The sequence below is a fragment of the Protobothrops mucrosquamatus genome, unplaced genomic scaffold (genome assembly GCF_001527695.2).
Source record: "Protobothrops mucrosquamatus isolate PMUCROS unplaced genomic scaffold, P.Mucros_1.0 scaffold1322, whole genome shotgun sequence".
Taxonomy (NCBI): Eukaryota; Metazoa; Chordata; class Lepidosauria; order Squamata; family Viperidae; genus Protobothrops; species Protobothrops mucrosquamatus.
This window is the reverse complement of record NW_015387522.1, coordinates 373,768-396,259: the sequence shown is the minus strand read 5'-3', so window position 1 is coordinate 396,259 and position 22,492 is coordinate 373,768. Positions and strand designations below refer to the sequence as shown.

The window sequence follows — 22,492 nt, the reverse complement described above, 5'->3', positions numbered from 1 at the left end:
GCGGCAAAGGAAATTCATAAGAAGCATCTGTTTGGTAAGGGATAACCCGTTTATGGCAAATCATAGAGGAAGCGATCTGATCAGCAATGAAATGGAATTTTATGGCATTAATAAATCTCAATATTTGGGGGACTTACTGCAACTAATAGTGTAACGTTAATTAACACCTCCTTAATTAACTCCTTATATAGCATGATGTTTTCATAGAAGCAAGAGACAAATGGAGCAAAGAGCAAAAGGTTAACAAATAAGGTACTGAAAGAGAAAGAGGGAACAGATGTTTTCAGCTGGCATCCTCCTTACCAAAAAAGGAGGATGGGAAAGAGAAATAATCTCACAGAGCTTTTTTGTGTGTTCCCTGCAGAAGGTTCTGGAGCCTTCAAATTCTATCCTTGCTGAACAGCAGACAGGCCCAAGGGACTTTACAGGCTCAGACCACACAAATTCCGGCCTAGTTGGTCCTTGCTGTGTCTGGAAAAGCAGGCTGCTTGAAAAAATTGGAGGTCCCTGTACTACTTTCTTTCCCTCCCATTTGAGTCTCACATAACAGAAAAATCTGCTTTTTATTTTCTTATTGATTTCCAAGGAATCTTAAAAAATGTTGCTAGAAGTTAAAAGGCCTCTGTTCTGCTCCCCCCTCCTTTTAGCACCTCACTGGCTCCATGGGGAGAGAGGAGTCCCCCCATGATAAAGGGAGGCGCCAGCGGTGGAATCTACATATCTGAGGGTTCCTTTCCTGATTTTACACGCATCTCAGGATCAAAAGCCCAGGCAAGAGCATCCCAATTTGTACATCTTCAAAGGAAGGACACATTAAACCCACAGGTACACAACCCCATCTCCAACTCACATCAACGACCAGTTCCCCTATAAAAACAAGTCTCTGGACTCCATTTCTTCTTTAGCTACCCCTAAAAACAAATGTTTTTTGTTCGTGGGAATAAAATAAATCTTTCTTACAGTATGTCTGGATTTCATTTTTGATTTGTTCTTGTGCCACTCCAGCTCGTGGAACCCCAAATTATTCTTCGAACAATGTAATTGTAATTTCAAATAATTGTTCAGATAGGATTTATTGGGGAGGGCTTCAGGGGTCCCTAGTTCTTTTGGAATTATAAACAGAGCTGCAATGTTGAGTGTGTTTCTGAAGTATCGTTTCACGTAATTCTGGCTAAGCAGCAGCTAGGAAGGCTTTAGAAGATGGCTCTTATGGAGGATCTATTCTAACCAGTTTTAAAGCATTGATTTACCAACATGTTACCTGATATTCTTCCTAGCTTACTTCTACTGGAGTCTTCTCATATCTACATTGACTTTCCTCCTTAACAGCCACACTTACTTTTTAAGAAACCTGGGAGCAGGAAAGCACTCCTGGAAGTGAAAGGTAATTCTCAGTGTTTTATTTTCAGCTTCCTAGGTTTTAAACATTTTAAAAATAGAAATTAATGGGAGCAGATCCCCTTCTGAAAATGTTTGGCACCCCAATCTGCCTTGCTGGGGGCCCTAATTGTAACTTAAGATTTTATTTGGTGCAGGTATCTGTTATGTTTTGGCAACAATACACTAGTCGAAATAAATTCCTAAGTCACTTTTCTAGGTACATCAATGTACCTGGTGATGTATAGGCTGCCTGTGCCTCTCCCCCAGCCCTGGGTGCAGCCTTGCAAAGTTTTTGATTGAGTTATTATTTTACTTCGTTTATTTTATGTATATCCTTTCTATTGGGAAATACGAAGGGCAGCTAACAAAATTTACTTTTTAACATGATCAACATTCATTAAACTCTTGGAAACAATGATAAATATCTTAACTAATTAATTTACATTCAACAATATTTAGATTAAAATGAAAATAAAACAAATTTATTATTTTGAGAGTATGATCTTTGGCATGCCACTCAGCAATATACTCTAAAGGTTATGAAGGTTTGATTTAAATGTATTTCCTCAATTCCACTTGAACGTGAGATCTTTAGTCATCTCTATGTATGCCACACAGTGCTTTTCTTGCTGCCTTGAGGGAAACATACTAGGAACTGGCTAAGTTTCTTGGAGAGAGTAGCCTTCCCTCTGCTTTAAGGATATATTAAGGACTAGGTTTCATTTCTCCCTTTTTGATGATTCTCTAGAAGCAATCTAGAAGTTGACCGCAATTTAGTGCAAGAAGCCAGAGAAAATAGTTATACATGAGCTAACTGAAAATTAAATATTATATTTCTTGCTAGTACTTGTTTCAGCTTTTTGCTAGGTTTTCATAATTCTATAGTTAACATTATGAGGCTTCTCAGGTTGGTTCTTCCAAGCATGGTGAAGTACAGCTCCCTCAGTATCATGGGAGCTGAGCCACCTCTGGAAAGTGCCAGGTTGGGAAAGGCTGCACTAAAGCTGCAACTGGGAGGACTGAATTCAACTGAGGACCTTCCTTTGTAGTTTCAATTGTTGCACAGCTACAGGCGTTCCCTCTTCTGCACAACTCTTAAAGGTTGTTGCCAGTATATTGCCTGTAAGTCACTTCAGCTAGCATACTGTAATGTAACTTCAATCCTATTGGTTACACATGGAAGGTGCTACAAACCTCTTATGATTTTTGTATTTTTTCCTGTTTTCCTTGTCCATTCCCAACACTATAGTCGCTACCCTCACCGGACTCAAAAAAAAGTCCACTGTTATTCCAGTAAGGTATCCCTTTCCTGCCTCTTTTATTTACTGGATGTTCTTGGCAACATACATTACCCTTGTTTTTGTACCATTTCTAGTCCTATTTGTTGTACTTGGATCTTTCCTATTCTTGGTCAGAATATGCCTTCTTCCATCTCATGTCTACCCTGGTTAACATCTGGTTATAAATTCCCAAACAAGCAACTATTGTCTGGAATATGTCATTGCTCTATTTCCCTTAAATCTATTTTTGTTATTATTGCTTAGGGATTTCCAGCCTATTTAGCAAGCTTTATAGATATCAACTGTCTCTAAACTAATTGGGAAATCATTGCTTTTGAGAACACAGAGTTTGGGCAGAACATTTTTTAAAAGCTCTGGAAACAGTGATGATAATTCAGATATATGGACAATCTACATGTGGTCATTCCTATCCTGATTGTTTCCCATCCACCTATCAATAGAAAGGATCCAACAGTCAGAAAAATCCTTTCATTAGAAACCGAGGAGTATGATTTTGATTCCAGTTCATGAGATCCAATTGTTAAGGTTTTCCTAGGATAGGGTGCCTCTCTACTCAGCCTTCAGAGTGATATGGCTGACAGTTTAGAACAGACATGTCAAACTCGCAACATCACGTGACATCACGCAACGTATCGGGCCGGTTTTGTCATTGCCGGTAATGGGGTGGGCGCGGCTTCCAGATGACGCATCCGGCCACCCCTGGTTTAGAAGGATGAAGGAAATTAGTAGTGTAGTCAAGAACGAAGCATGAATTAGAAATGAGCAATTCCTTCAAAACTGGTTCTGACTGCTTTATCCCTTACCTGCCAAAGAAACCAAATATTGCCTAATTTAGACAGAACTCTTGCATATATTTTGCAAGCTAATGACTAAAAAGTCAACATGTGTGATTTAATCAGTTTAAATTCTAATTGCAATTCTGTGCTTTTATAACAAAAAATGGTAGTCTATTATACCGAGTTATACTGAGGTATAGCTAAGGTGTATCTGTGCCTCGCTACTACTGTATCACACTGTGCTATTGAATTTTAGTAGACTCCAGGTTTTAAGAGGTACTGGGAAAGGAACAAGCTATTTATTGCCTGCTGTAGTGGCCACATACGGTAGACCATTGCAACGAAACTGGCTTTAGTTCCTGTAGTATGGTCTGTTTTAATTTGTTCCTTATTTGACTTCTTGGAAACCCTAATCTTTGCCTGAGTCTAGGAATATTGTAGTGTTCTAAATTCTGGACTGGACTTAGTCTAGAACTTGGTATGTCTTGGATCTGGCTATGCCTTTGCCTAATAGTTTCACTGTGACACCCTCTTATAGTATAGACCTTGAACCATTTGACTGTTCATAATCAAATAACCAAATGCTACTTTTTTGTGTCATCTCTATGAGAATTCTTCAGGGTCCCATATATTCCGCAGGCAACTTAGAAAATAGCCTATTGTCCCGACTTCCCTCCTATTTTGTAACTCAGACTGGTTGTGGCCATTATAAGAATTACAGGTAGTCCTCGAGTTACGAGTGTAATGGAGCCTCCCCATTACATGTGGCTTGTTAAGTGCACATGAGGTATCTCAGGGTGGGGATGGAACAGGCCCCCAAGTCCCAACCAACTAAGATACCTCATGGTTCCTCCTCCCTTCCTGCTGCGCCAGACTCATCTGGAAAAGATCCGTCTCCTCTCTGCCACAGTTCCTGCTGCCACCTGGATCTGAGGCCGGAGGATGCTTCCATGGCCCGATTTTGGCACAGGGCGCCTTTTCCAGGCCACTGCCACCTGGATATGAGGCCGTGGGATGCTTCTGTGGCCCTCCAGCAGCCCAATCTGGGCACCGGATGCTTTTTCAAGGCCGCTGCCACCCGGATTTGAGGCCGGGGGATGTTTCTGCGGCCCTCCGGTGGCCCAATCCGGGCACTGGAGGCCTTTTCCAGGCTGCTGCCACCCAGATTTGAGGCCGGGAGATGCTTCCATGGCCCTCTAGTAGACTGATCTGGGCGCCGAAGGCCTTCTCTAGGCTGCTACTGTCCGGAAACATTCTTTGTTGCAGAGAACAGAGGCCTAAAGTACCATGAGATCATGCGAGATCAGCAGCGGGAGGTCTTGCCCCACTGATCTTGCATGATCTTGCGTTACTTTAGGCCTCCATTCTCTGCGAATGCACCAGAGGCATGGAGCAGCCAAGAAAGCGAAGGATCTTGATGTTCACAGGGTGAGTATTGAAGGCCTGCTGCCTAGGGAGACCCTGGGCGGGGGTGGTGAGGGTGAATGTTGCAGTGCCAGTGTGGTCGCTCGTAAGGGCGGAATGACTGCCATGGTGCTGCAATATTCATAATTTCGGGACTTGCTCGTAAGCATTAGGGGGCGCTTATCGCGTAACTTCGAACAAGCGTTAAGTGAGCGCTCGTAACTCGGGGATTACCTGTACTTTGTGTGCAAACAAATTTTTTGCACTGTAGTCATTTTGTAACTATTTACATGTTATAAACAAAAAAAATTGTTTAAAAGTCCCATGATGTCCGCTGATATAAAATGAAGTTTATCCCTGTTTTATAGTCTTGACAGCTCTGAAGTCTCCTGTATGTACATAACAAATTGCAGGACATATGCGCAACAAGCACTCCTTTGGAAGTGAAATGGGTGGATGTTGTTGACTTGCAGGGCAGCAGTTGTCTTCTGCTTATAAAGCACAGTATGAGTCCTAGGTTAAATGTAATAAGTGAACAATGTAATATGTATGAAGGTGAATTGTATTAGCGTTAATTAATGCAGACTTCATTGCCAATAGGAAGGAAATATGCATTGACTTTTCTTCCTATTTAGTGTAAAATATCATGCAAAAAATATCATGCAAAAAATATTATGCCCACGTAGCAATTCAACTTCCTTCTAAAACAAGTTTAAAACTGAATGTGTATGTTACATAGCAAACATTCCACATACATATTGTAAGATGTTTATTTTGTACCGAAAGGACAGTTTTTATGTTACGATATTACTATTAAAAATCAGATTTTTGCCAAGCTTTGGAGTATTTAAACCTGGCCCAGTTAAAGAAACTTACACAATGCACAAGGTTTTATGGCTACGCAGGGGTTTCATGATATTTCAAGAGGAAAAGAGAAACTACCTGAAAGTACAAGTAATCCTTGACTTACGACCACAATTAGGACCAGGACTTCTGTTGCTAATTGATGAAGTTAAGTGAGTCATGCCCAATTTTATGACCTTTTTTCCATGGTCATTAGATGAATCTGGCTTCCCCCATTGACTTTGTTTGTCAGAAGGCCTCTGGAAAGGTTGCAAATTATAATCATGTGACCATGGGAAGCTGCAGCTATCATAAATACATGCTGGTTGCCAAGCAACCAAATTTTGATCACTGTGCCAGTCATAAGTGCAAGGATTTGTTGTAAGTGATTTTTTTCAGCACTGTTGTAACTTTGGGCAGACTTGCTCTTGCAAATGTAAACTAAGTAATTAATATTTCCCAATATCCCAAATTCTATGCATCTTTCAGAGAGAGAAATGAGAAGATAGAGTCACATATGAGGATCTAGCAGAACCAAGAGTGTGAAGGAATTCATCCATCTGATGTGTCCTATAGTTGATAGGTGTGCTTTATTTAGTAGTCCTTCTTTGGTGGTTCTCAGCGCTTTTTTTGTCATAGAATGCACAGGAATGGAGTTCCGGCACCTTTTTTCGATGGATTTTCCAGAGTTGCATTCTTTTCCTATTGTTTTCCTTCCTATCCTTGTTCGTTTTTGAAAATGCCCCACTGGCGGTACGGTGCGAGCAGGGTTTCCTCCGGTGCTGCCTGTCTCTAGGGGGAGCTATGAGGTGCCGGAGTGCCACAGCCAGAGCGTGATTTGATTGGCTGGGTTGGACCATATGGTGTGGAAGCCAATGGTGGCGGTGGGAGACAGATAAACATGGAGGCCATCTTTCATGAGAGGGTGAGTGAGCTTTTTGCCTTCCCTTACAGAAGGTGGGGTATGTGTGAGGTTAAAAAGAGGCGAAGCGAGAGGAAAGAAAGAATGGAAGCTTGCCTGACAGTGAAACTTTGTTGTTTCAATTCCTTGGGTAGTTCAAAGGCTGGATGTCTACGAAGATCTCTTTTTAGTCTTTTATACTTTATATTCAAACTGCAGAGAGGAAGAATAAGAAAAAAAGCCAATGTCTTGTGATTTGGAGGTATTATTATTATTAATAGTATATATTAAATATGTATTGGTCAGATGTAAAGGTAGACCTACAGTATGAGGTTTAATCAGATCTATTTATTAAATTGGGTTTAACTGAAAGGTAAATTAAAAGTAATCTGTTCACTGACAAAGTTTTGACTTTAATTTGTTTCAAGTCAATATCCATATTAAACTCCAAATGTAAATTTTTCCACCTTGTTTGACAACTCCTAAAAATAATTCAATCTTTTACAAGCAACCAAATTTTGTTTTATTGGGCCAATTTCATTCCACATAGAAAGCTGACATTTCCACTCATTAAACTAAGTAGGTATGCCAATGGTAAATGTCCCAAAAGATTAATAAAATGCCTTCTTGTAATTTAAGCCACACAGTGCATGGTAACATTAATAGTATTAACTTGAACAAAATCCTAGTCTTTTAGATACACTAAAAATTGAAGGGTTTTTTTCCTCAACTACAAAGGTAAACCTTGTAGGGTAGGCAAGGCGGGTTGGATGACGTGTGTGAGTTCCGGCACCTTTTTTTTTTTTTTAAAGCACTGGTGGTTCTTATGCTTTCTCCAGCTATTGCATATCTGGAAGTAAGCCAGACATTGTAGCTTTTAAGTTCTGCCTCATTAGAATGTCAGCAGCAACATTTTCGTACACATATGGAATGAGTCCCAGCTGCTCTACAACAAACCTTGCATTATTGAAGAGTTTCTGCTCCTTTTTGATTATCAGTCCTATACATGCTATCTTTGTCTCTCTTTTTTTAGAGACAGTTTCAATATTTTGCGGGATGTACTGAAGTATTTCCATCAGCCAGGAATACTGTCCCATGATCCAAAGCATGTTTTTTATAACCTAGTTGTCCTCAACAGTTAAATTAGATAGTTTCACACACAACAGTACACCAGTCCCCAATTGTTTCCCAAAGTAATAACCTTGGGTTTAATAGTGATAAGAGGTGATATTTTTATAGAAATAACGTTATATGCAGAGAATTATGATCCGTATGCCCTCTTCTTTGTACTGGCCTCCATTCTGCTGTTTAGCACTATTTTCTGGATTTTGGGTAAATTAATTTAGAAGCTCTCTCATTTCCATCCATATACCAGAAGCTTTAGATTATTTTTGGTTAACCAGAAACTTGGTAATTTCTGATCGGGAGTAGAAAGGCAGAGTATACCTTACAAAATATATCCCTAGTTCTTGTTTACAAAATTATATTTACCATATTAACAGGAAAATAAACACAAAAGAGGATTAACCAGAATGATATTTATCTCTCCATAAACCCATAGTCGCCCCTCCCCCATCATTTCCCCTTAGTAAGAGCTCAATTTCTGCTTTATCAATTAAATTATAAATTTAATGAGCTCAACACATTTCATAGTACATTTGCAGATTTAGGACCAAACAAAATATTCCCTTCCTACTGACTGTCCTTCCAGCATTATCTCATTAACTTCACAATGGAAACAAGCTGAACATCCTTTATATCAGTGGTTCTCAACCTGTGGGTCGGGACCCCATTTGGGATCGATCGACCATTTCATGGGGGTCGCCAAGCAAGGCTGTCCGCCATTTTTTTTGTCCGCCATTTTTTTCCCCTTTTCCGGCGGGTGCCTTACCTCCCTTGGGCTGGGCCAGCTGGTGGTCAGCCTGCTCCATCTCTGCCGCTTGCCAGCTATGCCTTGGCCGGCGCAGGGGGCGGAACCACCCATGTGCGGCGCTCCCGGGCAGGGAAAGTCCTCGACTTACGACCTGTTGGGTAGTCCTTGACTTACGACCGGTTTAGTCCTTGACTTACGACCGGTTTAGTCCTCGACTTACGACCGGTTGGGGTCGCGGCATTAAAAAGGTTGAGAACCACTGCTTTATATCTTCATCATTGGACTGGCCCTATCTCTACACATGGTGAGCAACTGGAGGCTGAAGGCATACATTGGACATACTATTGAAACTGAGAAAGAGAGAAATCTGAACTGTTTCTTCAGAATTCTTAAAATGTTGCGTACTATGGGAAGGCAGAGTAGCATCTATTCCCGTGACATTTTGCTCCCTTATTGCCATGCTGTTTTCTCACCTATGAGACCAGTTAGCATGTGCATACTGAACAGAGAAAAGATGTTTCCTAAGCTTGTTTCTGCCAACTAAAGTATCTTGCGCTGTTTATGCTTTGTAACTCTAATTCTATCCTTTGTATCATTTATCAGTGCCAAAGTCAAGGTTTACTTGGGAAAATGCATTTGTATTTCACGGAAAGGAACATTTAGAAAAATGATACAATACTTCCGAAGAAACTTTTTAAAAACAACAAAAATCTTTTTTTTAAAAAAAAGTTTTATTATTATTATTTTAAACCGAGTTCAATAATAATTATTCAACAAAAACTATTGACCAATAGAGTCACACACTCACAACAATATTTCTTCATCTGACCTTCCAGATACCCCTTCAATTGACAAGCCAAACTTGTCTATATTTACCGTATATTATCATTTCTCAGCAAGGCTATTGAGAAGGTCAGGGATCTTGGCAACAAGGCACTTGCATTTCCTAGGAAATTAATCTGTACTGGAACTGAGGACCACAATCAACAGAGAAAAGCCACACAGCAGTCTATGGTTTGTTAGTTTACCACAGCTCAAAACGTCAAGATTGGTTTTAAGAAGTTTGCCTTTTGGGCCAAATATTTGAATGCTGTATTCTGGAGCTTGTGAGGGTGAAGATTCCTTAACTAACAGACCGCAAATATATTTTCAAAGCCAATTTTTCTACTGGGACTGTCATTTTTAAATATTTTATTTTTAACCTACACTAAAGGTCCAAGGATGAGAGAATAATTCAAGATAAAATGCATGTTCAGTCTGTAGAAAGTCCCAGATTGAACATCTGGATCTCAAGAAAAGCATTTAAAAGGCTATTTCTTATGATCTAGAAGAGAATCCACTTTAGTGCCATCTGCACTAGGAAAATTGGCCTGCATTAGTGTAAAGGATTCATGTTGAGGTATAAAATAATTGAATTCAGTCAATCCCATATAAGGGAAGAGCTGAAAGGGTTTCCAGATTCATTTACGTGGGTGAAAGGTTGAAGTGCTTCTTTCATTCAACTAAGTATTCTCTCCATTATGATAATAATGTGGACTTGTCCCAAATCCCATTCTAAGAATGCCAATGCATCCTTTTACCAGTACAACTTCTAATTAGCCTCAGGATCATAAAAATGGGCTGTCTAGTTCTGAAATCCCTATTTGCTGAGTAACACTTCTTTGCTTTAGCAATGGGTGTCCCTGCTACAGGTAGTCCTTAACTTCCAACATTTGTTTAATAACTATTTGAAATTACAACAGCACTGAAAAAAATGACTTAATATTGGGCCTCATACTTACACCTGTTGCAATGTCCCCAGTCACATGATCAAAATTCCGGTGTATTTAAAATGGTTGCAGCATCCCACGGTCACGTGATTGCCCTTTGTGACCTTCACAGGCGCTTCTGGCAAGCAAAGACATTAGGGGAAGCTGGATTTGTTTAATAACCACGTGATTCGGTTAAATACTATGGCAAGAAGTCATAAAAATGAGTATGATTCACTTAACAACTATATCGCTTAACAACAGAGGTTCTGCTCCTAAAAAAATACCAGCAACCACTTGTTATTTTATTTCAGTGTTTGATTTCCTCTTGTTTTCTGCTGCTGCTGACTCATGAACACATTCCTGCCAATTGGAGCCTGAAACAGAGAATCTTAGAAAGGTCTCTCTGTATGTGTGTGTGTGTGTGAGCACATGTTGTTTTGGAGAGCAGTTGAGTCTCAAGCCACGAGGGATAACAATGATTAGATTTGTGCTGCCTTATAGAAGATACATTTGGGAAAGGATACTATAAAAAAAACACTTTCCAGGAAAGAAGGCCAGCAATATATCTTCATACTCGATCTTGAGGTTCAGCTAGCACAGAATGCAGCAATCAGATTAATACATTAACACATTAACATAGAAGAGAACATATGTAGCTCAGGGTTGAATCACGGAGTCCTTGGTGCTCTCTTGAGCTTGGCTCTTTGCTTGCAGATGTTTAGTACCTAACTAGGTAACATCATTAGTGCTTATGAATGGGGATTTGCCCCCTGTTAATGTATAGTAGCTTGCCCTGCCATTTGTGTATGTGTGAGTGAGGGTTAGTATGGTTTTCTCTTCGGTAGCTCCTTGGTTAGGTTATTGTTTTCTGCTGGATTCTTTAGTGTTAATCTCTGCTTATCTGAGTGTTGGCTGGTTGAGGGGATGTCATCCCTATAATTTTATATTCTGCTGCTTTTTGAGCTTTGATTTTTTGGAGGCACTGTTATAGATTATTGATAGAATATCTGCTCTTTATGAGATATCCAAGCTTTTTTGTAAGTTCTTTGGCTATGTTGTAAGTTGGGGTCCCCAGTTACATACCATTCAAAAAAGACAACAAAAGCTAAGAAAGAAATAAAAAAGATCAGAACAAATCTCTTTCAGTAGCCAACATTATATTTGTAGGGTTTTTTGGGACAGCGGGAGGGAGAAGAGCCTTTAAATTAGTGTTGACTCCTGACAATTGTCTGGACTAATGTAATAGAATGTGTAGATGACCTTGGGGACTGAGGGGAAGAGATGCTGCCCAGGAAACAATCAAACAAGCGAGGCAGGAAGGACCCACCCTAATGGATAAAGCAGATTAATGTGGCAGCAGGAAGTTTGTACTTTCAGGCTTTCAAGCCTCTGTTAATGTAGTTTTACAATAAATTAGTTTATCTAGCCTGTTAGGGTTGACAACTGCCCTTGCAATTTTCTTGGCAATGTTTTTTCAGAAGTGGATTACCATTGCCTCTTTCCTAGGGCTGAGAGAGAGTGACTGGCTCAAAGTCACCCAGCTGGCTTTGTGCATAAGATGGGACTAGACCTGCCAGTTTCTGGGTTTTTAGCTTGATGCCTTAACCACTAAACAAAACTGGTTGTTACATATGTAGGATTTCATAAATTACACATGCTATGTCTATTACAGAGATATAGGTAGGAAAATTATCCTGCTCACTCTTTTGGCTTGTTATTTATATATCCCTTTAAATTATTAAGACATCAGCTGGATTCTTTTGTATGTTCAGTGTAAGATCTTTTCCCATGTGATTCTTACAGCCTGTCATTGTTACCATAAATCCACTTTCAAACCAATCTCAATCATGTTATGTAATACTTGTTCCTCTTCCATAGCATCTTTTAAACACAGACTATAGAAGCAGACACTGTTAAAATTAACTTCTGGGTCAGTTATTCAAAAATATCCTTCAATATATCTAATGTTAACATTTTGGTTCATTCTCTATTAGAAAGTGTGAATGTTCTCCTTTAACTGTAATTTTAGTTCCTTCTAGTTCTCTTTAGTGTCTAATTTTTAAAGTCTTACCTTATTATGATTTTTTTGAAAGAATTAAAAACAAAAATATTTTCTCATGGGAAGGATTCTTTATATTACAAAAGTTTATTTCAAATTTATTGGTGTCTTAGTCCATTTATAATGTTGTAAAATCAAAATTCTAATGACGCTTTTGCTGTTTATTCCAGAATTTATTTTAAGTCCTTAAACTTGTATTTAAAACTTCTTTCACTAAGGACTGAAAGAAACTCATCTGGTACTGTAAAATGTATCAATCCAAAGCTTTCTAATAACTGAAAAGTAGTTAGCAAGCAATTTCTGAAAGCGATTAAGAGCTGTGGTGACACAGTGGTTAGAATGCAATATTGCAGGCTAACTCTGCTCACTGCCAGTAGTTTGATCCTGACTGGCTCAAGATTGACTAGCCTTCCATTCTTCTGAGGTCGGTAAAATGAGCACTCAGATTGTTGGGGGCAATATGCTGACTCTGTAAACTGCTTAGAGAGTGTGGTAAAGCACTATTAAGTGGTATATAATATAAGTGCTATCGTTATTGCTATTAGAAGCTGAATTTTCTTCCAATCATGGCAAGAATTGATCATAAAACTCCAAAATGTGCATGATCAACTTGAAGCTTAGAGTGGCAGATAATCTAAGACTGAAGCAGGGCCAGTTCTACTATGACTATTGTGTACAGATTTTCATGCATACTTCCTTAAAAAATGGGAAACTGACAAAAATAACAGAAGGTTGGAAAAATGAGGAACTAATTGTACCCAGATTTGATCCAGGCCTGAATGAATCTAGTCTTTTAAGAGCCCTGAAAACTAAAAGATTGTTTTATGCACTTTTTTCTCACTTATTGTGATCATCAGATCTATTTTCAATTGATAGTCTGCTTACAAAACTTCTATCTTTATGAATTAAATATTGGCGTATAAATTACATATGTTATTAAGAATGCCATGCATTCTTTGAGCAGTAAATGGTCATGAAAGTGCAGATGAGCATTTTGTAACTGAATAACACACAAGAGTAGCTGATGTTCCTTTAAAATGATTATATGGAAAATCTCTAAATGGGTAGATACATGTATTTGTTGATTTATGCATTTTATTTCTTTGCAATTAAAATTACTGAAAGAAGAATCCTGTTATTTAGTTTCATGTCACCCCTGTTTTCAACTCACAGATGCCCTAATAGCCAACAGTTCCAAGCAGAAGAAATAAAACACCAAGTCATGTTGAAGTTGGTGCTTATTTAGAATTGAGAAAATAGCAATATTAATTCTCATTATGTCACAGCACTTATTTACTCAGGTTGTAATGAAAAGAAAATAAAGTTTAACTTCTATGAAATCAACAACACTTCAGAGGTGAAAGGCTTTTAATTGTTTGAATATATGAGAATGTCATATTTAGAAACTTCTTGGACTTTATTAGACTTGTATTGTTCAATTACTTTGCAGTTAGAGCAAAATTTAGATAGTAAAATGAAGTTGCATTTCCTTGTCTTTGTTTCTCCATGTATTATGTTCCCAATACATGATAAAATTAAATGCGTCAATAAATTGGAGTAATAAATGTCTGATTTTTAAAATATCAATTTGCCAGCCCTCCAGCAGTGGATTAGAAAGCAAACATTTAGTATTTTTAGTGCTTTTTATTCATTTACACCACCTGGGCTAATGGCCACTGAGTGAGTCACAATGTGATTGATCAAGCATTTCACTCGTGAAGCTGGATCCTTTCTGGCTTGGAATGGCTGGCAGGACTTTGCTAGTTCCAAGAGGCTTAGTTGATTGCAGGGATAAAAATGAGAATGGAAAATAAATCTGGGAAAGGCTTGCTTTGGCAGACTTGGTAGCAGATGTGTCAGTTCTCAGTGAATTTAAGGACAGTAACTTCAGCTCTTTGGCACCTTGAGGAATTCGGTTGATTGTTAACTGGCCTGAAAGAAAGTACAAAGAGAGACATCAGAAACAAATAATAAATGATACAGGCTGTGTAAAATGAAGTGAATAATGTTAAAGTTAAGAAAAAGGTAGATTTTGTATTAAATACATGTAACAATCTTAGCTGCATCACTTGCAACACAGCATCACAAGTTGGACAAACCTATTTAGGCCACCAAATCCAACTAACAAATTAAAGCCCCTCCATAATACTTCTGCTTTAATGCAACTAAAGAAGCCCATCCCCTTATTAGGTAATTGGTTCCCATATTTTTATCTGCAATAATACTGCATATTACATACAGATAGTCCTCAACTTACAACAGTTGGTTTAGTGACCATTCAAAGTTACGATACTGAAAATGTGACTTATGAATGTTTTTTACACTTACGGCATCCACATGGTTATGTGATCAAAATACAGATGTTTGGCTCATATTTATGATGGTTGCAGTGTCCTGAGGTCATGTGATCACTTTTTGTGACTTTCTGACAAGCAAAGTCAATAGGGAATTCACTTAGCAGCCATGTTACTAATGTAACAATTGCAGTTGCAAAAGAGGTTGCAAAATGGGGCAAATTCACTTAACAACTGTCTCATTTAGCAACAGAAATGTTGGGCTCAATTGTGGTCATAAGTCAAGGGCTGCCTGTGCTACCACGAGATCCTTGCTTGTTATGGTCCTTATTTTTCTTACCAGTTTTACTTTTTGCCATGCAGATCTGCACACCTAGGGATAGTTCTTTATCTTACCTGCAGTAGGAAATCCCATGAGGACCACAGGCACAGAAGAGTTCATCTGTTATCCTAAAAATACCTTGAGATAAGAGGTGGCCATAACATACCTACAACATTCAAATTATTTGAAGCCAAGCCAATAACAGAACTCTGTAATGGCCAGCTGGACCTTATCCCATCCTGCACCATTAGAACTTACACAATCCACATTTTTAAGATCAGCCCTTCAGGATCCTACGGTAATTGTGTCTCTAATGCTATCCTGTTACTAGAGGCAGGCTTCATGAAAGTGGAAGCTAGAGTGTGGATGATCATACTCAGCTATTGGCTCCCTTATCCCCATCTAACACTCACAGATCCTTCTTTTAGATTCTTTTAGATCAGGGGTGTCAAACTCGCAATGTCACGTAACGTGTCATGACATATTGCAACTTTTTCCCAATTGCCGGCAATGGGGTGGGCGTGTTTTCAGCATGATGCATCCGGCCCATGAGCTGGCAGTTTGACACCCCTGTTTTAGATCTTATATTTTTAGTCTTTTCGTTTTTAATTCATATATCTTTTATATCATCATAATTTGTTTAGATTTTTATTTTTTTTACTCTTGATATATTCTTTATGATTTTTAACGCTGAACTCCAATTTCCTTATGCTGGTCTATAACCATAATAAAGATCTAATTGGCTTTGCATATCTACAGTGGAATTTCTTTTGGGAAGATTTAATCTCTTCCTCTCTCTCTCATGAACTTTAAGAAGTTTAAATCTCTGAGCAAAGTTCGTAGTTCTTCACTGATATATGAACATTTTTAACATTGGTAGATCCACCAGCTGCAACTGATAGATTTATTTTGCACCTGGGGATGTTACATTGTACAGTTAATGTTATTTTTGTTTCTTTCAAAATCATACAATCACTAAATGAATTTCAGTTTGGTTGTCTCTACAGAAAATGCCATTGCAGCCCTTTTTCTTCCATTCCTGTCTTGGCTATGAAGGATATGAAATATTTCTAAATGCTTCAAATTGTAACTATGATAAAAATTTGTGAGGAATACATACAGAGTCATGCAAAGTACATGCAAATGTATTTTGTCAAGTGATTATCTGAGCTACACTTCAACTTAACACTTGCATAAAAATGCAGCTAACAGGCTCATTTTCAAGAACAGTGTTGGATGTTTCAATCCAGTGGATGGATTAAATGTTATAATTTGAGATGTGCCTTGTAATATTTGCTTAGCTAAAAAAATCACAGGATGATTTATAATCTCTTATTACTTACTAGGGCACTTCCATATGGATTGAATTTCCTAACCAGCACTGAGTCAACACTGAAGTAGATGGACCAGTCTCTGCTCAGTACAGGTAGTCCTTGATTTACAGTCACAATTGAGCCCAAATTTTCTATTGCTAAGTGAGATATTTGTTAAGTGAATTTTGCTCCATTTTACGACCTTTCTTGCCACAGTTTTCAGGTGAATCACTGCAGTTGTTAAGTTAGTAACAGGGTTGTTAAATGAATCTGTCTTCCAAATTGACTTTGCTTGTCAGAAGGTCACAAAAGGTGATCATATAACCCAGGGACACTGCAATCGTCATAAATATAAATCAGTTGCCAAGTCTCTGGATTTTGATCACATGACCACAGGAATGCTGCAATGGTCATAAGTGTGAAAAACAATCATAAGTCACTTTTTTCAGTGCCGTTGTAACTTCGAACAGTCATTAAACGAACTGTTGTAAACCGAGGACTATCTGTATAACAATTTTCTATGTTTCTGAGTTGGCAGAAAAATAGCATGAGAAAAATGCAAGACTTCACTCTCTACTGCATGCCATAATCCTGATCTGGATTGCTCATTTTCTCTCCTAGACACACTGCATTTAGCTGCTATTCTTTTAAAAGAACTAGATATTTTAAAGAATGCTGATGATTTTAATTTTGTAGGTAGTCCTTGACTTATGACCATTTAGTGACTGTTTGAAGTTAGAAAAGTGCTTAAGTGACTTACACCCAGTCCTCACATTTACTATTTTGAAGCGTACTTGCAGCCATGTGATCAAAATTTGGGGACATGGCAACCAGCACGTATTTACAACGGTTGCAGCGTCCTGGGGGCTCACATCATTTGTGTCCTTCCCAGTTGGTTTCTGACAGGCAATGTCAATGGGGAAAGCTGGATTCGCTTAATGACTGTGTGATTCATTTAATAACTGTGTTGATTTGCTTAACGACTGCAGCAAAAAAAGATAATAAAATTGGTGTAATTCGTAGAACAGAATAGAATTGGAACGGAACGGAACAGAACAGAACATAATAGAACAGCATTCTTTATTGGCCAAGTGTGATCAGACACACAAGGAATTTGTCTCCGGTGCCTAAGCTCACAGTGTACATATAAACAGCAAATAATAGGTCATAAGTTATAATGAATACTCATTTAGCGATGGAAGTTTTGATGCTAGCTGTGGTCGTAAGCTGAGGGTTACCTCTATCTTTCTGTTTCAGTATTCGCTTTTGATATTCTTGCTAGAAGATATCTTAATTGCACCTTCCTAGTACATAATTGCAATAAAAGCCTCATCTTGCATGTCACAGCACTACCCAAAGAACCTAATTATCAAATTTTTAGAAGCATGCAATGTTCGCAGACACTATAATGCTGTAGTATCTGGGAATTGTCTCAGATCAATAGGAAAAAACAGGTTCCCTATATGGATTGGTGAAGAACGGGGTCTCCTAGCAACCTTCTATATACCATCTGTGTTCTGTGAGGGCAAGAAGGAGGGCATTCTGACCTTTTTCCCTGCTTATTTTTGCTCTTCCATATTGAAATTCATGTGTGTGTGTGTCTGTGTATTCTTTTTAAAAGGGGGTATAATAGCAGACCTTTGGATATGGCTCTCCTTTCCCTATCTCTGCTTCATCTACTCTTCACAGTTTTGGTATGCTATCTGACTTGAATATATCTTTTCATCCATCTATTAATTCTGTGCTGTTTTGTTCTTTTTAGTCAATACTACAATGTTCATGTAGCCTAGAACATTGAAAACATACTTTTCATCTTTTTCCTCAAATTTTGACTTGGACATTCTTGCAGGCTTAAGTGCTGTTGCCTATTTTTGGGGATCATACTATGCAAAGCCCATGAGATGGTTATGCTGGTGTTGGATATTTAGCTATAATTTTATCCTGGTTGGCTATTTATTGTATGCCGGTGTTTGGTTATATATTTATTAAATTAAATGCTAATGAGATGGGCAGCCCTATAAATGAGATAGATAAATACCTCTAGCAATTGAGCACATGCAAAATCAATACACTTTATTTGCTGAAATGGTGAAAAGTAGCCTAGGAATAAATAACATTATTTATTTTCTACTACTGTACTCTTAAAAACTCCAGATCCCTTCATTGTTCTTATCTAAGTTAGAAGATTTCAAATTATTTCTGTCTGTTTTTGAAAATAACCGTGTTTTGTTCTTTACTGAAATGCAGAAATCAAACAACAGTGGAAAAAGACTGGTAAACAGAGAATACAATACGAATTCCTAATACTGATAATCAGCTGAGATAGGAAGCTGAGCATTGTGACCTTCAAAGCCCAAATTCTGTTAAACTCAGTTCCTCTGAACTAAGAAAGGAAGGTCAGGAGAAGATAAATAAACAACAATGAGAAGTTGATGATGTAGTTCCCCAAATGGAGAAAAAAGAAATGTACAAACTTGAGTTATTAAAAATTATGCTGCCAGGAGCTTCTTCTATCACAGAATCAAAACTGCAAAAAGTGAAGAGAAAACAAGTGATTTTTTTAATTAATCAAACTTCATGGTTTGTAGTTTTAATATTATTATTAATCAGAATTTATACAGTGAGACCTTAGCATTATGGTTTGGCACTGTATTATTAATCTTTGCTACTAAACTTCATACTGGATATTTTATAGGTTTAATATTGGAATGCCTTAGATATTTATTATTTTTATGTTATTAAATATAAATATACCTTATATCTAAAATATAATGGTGTTTCATAAAATGTATTCTGCATTGCAATTGCTATTAGACTAGTAAAATGTTTAGGACAGTGATTCTTAAACTGGAAGGTAATTACCCTTCCAGAGGTAATTTGGGCATATTCTGAGAGTAAAACCTAGAGTGATTTGTAATAGCTCATTTGTGAGTTGAGGATCCAGTTTGGGACTGCCATTTCCAAAACACTTGTGTAAAACAACGGGGCCTTTTTTGGGGAGTGGGGGAAGGAGCTAACAATATTATTTGAAACGGGGGAGAAAAGGGATAATTTCAGAACCATTGTTGCAGAATATGCATGAAAGACATATTGCAAAAGTCTCTGTAGAGCTTTCATTGTCTTTGTATGAATGATAAGCTATTGGTAGCTGATATAAATGATGTAGACAAAAGCAAAGGGCAGGTAATGTAGAAAATTGTTGATAACACCTTGAACAAATCAAAGACCATTGAAAAATAGGCTGACAAGAGTCAAAGTAGCTACATATTATCAGTAAAGACATAAGCATAAGAATTTTTTTTTTTAAAAAAAACCCAGAAGATAGTCTTGGAGAAATGATGTCCTCTGGGTCAGAGTCAGAAGTATTAGACCGACCCAGATTGGATCCTGCAGAGTCAGAAGTTGACTGAATCAACAACAATAATTTGCTACATGTGTGGTATGCACAAGCCTTTGTACCCTCCTCTTGAAAGTACATAATGATAGGCTTGAGGTGGTCAATTACTGCAAGTGATGAATGCAAAAGACCTGCGCTTCATAGACCATTTTCTAATAGTAAAAAAAAAAAGGCAGCTCTGCAAAGGTATAATATTTTATATCATCTATATCATATATTTTCTGCATTAAGGGAAAACGTAGAAGCCTTTAAAAGAAAAGGTCTTATTCCATTGTTCTTACCTTTCTGATCATCGTGTTGTACCATGGGGGCCAAGTTGTTCCTTACAGCTGTTAGGGCTTTTCCTCTGGGAAGTTCTGAAGTGGTACGCTGAAAGGTTTTCCCTACAAAAGGAAGTAAGTATTATACACACACTTAAATAAGTTTATTTTGAAAAGACACAAAAAACAATATATGAATGGGACTGGGAAGAGATTGGAGAATCTGTATTCATTCTATACTTCCACATAGCATATGATTAGTGCAAAGTATAATCACCCTGTATAAAAATATATATACTTAATAGAGGCTGGTACAAAACATTGCTTTCCTAGCAGTTGCAAAAGTTTATTTAACCCTGCATTTAATCCTTACAACAGTAAAACACAGGGCTGGTTTCAGAAGCTGAAATTGCTGGGTATCTCCTAAAGATGATTTTTGTTTTAAATTAAACTCAATAATTCATGCTGTACTCCATACAAACTAAAGAATCATATGGGCCATAGAATAATCAAAGTTACTGTACAATAAAAGATACTAAAAATCTGAGAAAATTGTTTTGTCTTTTACCAGTACCTTGAAATTATAATAATACTAATGTAGCGCTACCTCTTCAGAGGCCGCCAATGCCCAGGCCCTCCCGGCCACCNAAACCACCCCCCTCCCTTACTCTTTATTATTAAAATCCGAGGCTAGAAACCCCAGCCAACTCCCTTTCTTCACACTCTCGCTTGCCTCCGTCTCAGATATCCTCCCACGGAGGAAGCAATAAAACTTCACTCTATCTAGCCTCTATTTAAAACACCCTTGATAGAAAAATAAAATAAGCTTCCAGGCCTTCTCTTCTCACCTCCAACCACCCCGGCCTTCTCCTTTTCTTCCCTTTTCTATCCTTCCTCCTTCCACTCACGCCAGCCACACCCAAGCCAACTGCAGCTGTCCCAATCTTCCCCTTCCCAGTCAAGCTCCTGCAAGAACTCTCAGGTAGTCCCCGCTACACACTCCCCCCACCAACAGTTTCTTTGGTCCCCCAAAGAATAGAGATCTTTTCTACCCGACATCAACAGCACCAGGGGTAGGCATCACTCCTTTTCTACAACATGTCCTAGGGCATCATATGTTAACCTCTTCACCGGGCGTATCACCCGCCTCGGTCTCTGCACCTTAGGTTCAACAATACTATGGGCACCATCCTCTGGTGGACCTCCACCCTCAGAGGTACCCGGGACTGGCAACTCTGCTTCTGACACTGGCGATTGCTGATCCCGTAAAATAACCGGTTCTGCCTCCAGCCATTCTCCTGACTCTACAATATCTGGGGGCAACAATCCATCCTGTTCTGGCCATTCCCCAGGCTGACCCCTGGCCTCAACTCTCTGGGAGGGCCCCTCCTGTTCGCAGATCCTAGATGCGGATTCCAAACTGTCAGGCCCTGGCTGTTCCAACTCTTCCTCACCACCCACAGCCTGGGGCACACTCTCCATATCTCCTGGTACCCATAACCAATCCATACCCCCCTCTTCTTCTTCAGAATCCCCTGCTTCCTCCTCTAGGGACGAGGCGGGTTTCGCTCTGGTTCTCACTCTCTTTCCCTTTACACCGGGGTCATCCCCAGGAACTGGCTGAGTAGTTCGTACTGCCTCGTGTAAAGGCAATAGATGGTTCCAATGCCATGCTTTCGAAGGTCCTGTGCTCCCCTCCCGTCGTATTCGGTATACTGGCAGCCCTGGTAGTTTTTCACTAACCACATACGACTGGGAACTCCACCGATCGGCCAACTTGTGTCTCCCAGCGGGCCCCAAATTTCTTAAGAGCACTCGGTCCCCAAACTGTAAGTCCTGGACCCTCACTCTCAGGTCATAATTTCTTTTGTTGCGTCGCTCCCGGACCCCTGCGGCCTCTGCAGCCTTTTCGTAAGCCCCCTTTAAACTCCTCCTCAACCTGTCCACATAATTTCGGTGGGACCTAAAAGAGGTCTCGTCCATTGAGGTGCCAAAAGCCAAGTCAACCGGCAGGCGGGCTTCCCTGCCAAACATTAGCCGGTACGGGGAGTACCCGGTGACGTCACTCCTTGTGCTGTTATAGGTGTGCACGACAGTGGAAATATATTGGGTCCAATGCCGTTTCTGCGTCTCAGTGAGAGTTCCCAACATGTCCAAGAGAGTGCGGTTAAATCTCTCGGGCTGTGCATCACCTTGCGGGTGGTAGGGGGTGGTGCGGGACTTCCAAATACCCAACAAACCCAACAGTTGCTTTACCAGGCTACTTTCAAAGTCCCTCCCTTGATCAGAATGTATGCGCTGAGGCAGCCCGTAGTGTACAAAAAATTTCTCCACTAACACTTTGGCCACCGTAACAGCACGCTGGTCTTTCGTTGGGGAGGCCTGGGCATAACGGGTAAAGTGATCGGTCACAACCAATACATTTCCTTGTCCACTGACATCCGGTTCTAAGGAAAGGAAATCAATGCAGACCAAGTCCAAGGGCCCATAACTCTGTAGATGGCCCATTTGCGCAGTTCTGGATGGCAGAGTTTTCCTCTGGATACAACGCAGACAAGATCTACAGTAATCTCCAACTTCCTTCTTCATACCGGGCCAGTAGAACCGATCCACTACCA

General features: G+C 39.2%; 1 protein-coding gene across 1 annotated transcript in view; it reads right to left on the bottom strand.

The window, feature by feature from the left end:
• Nucleotides 1-13,954: 13,954 nt before the first annotated feature.
• Nucleotides 13,955-22,492, bottom strand: part of ANKRD55 (ankyrin repeat domain 55) — a 34,081-nt gene continuing 25,543 nt past the window's right edge. The window contains exons 10-11 of the mRNA XM_029285126.1: nucleotides 19,896-19,997; nucleotides 13,955-14,220 (exon numbers count right to left, since the gene is read on the bottom strand). Of these exons, the coding sequence (XP_029140959.1) occupies nucleotides 13,955-14,220; nucleotides 19,896-19,997 (368 nt within the window). The remainder of the gene's footprint in view (nucleotides 14,221-19,895; nucleotides 19,998-22,492) is intronic.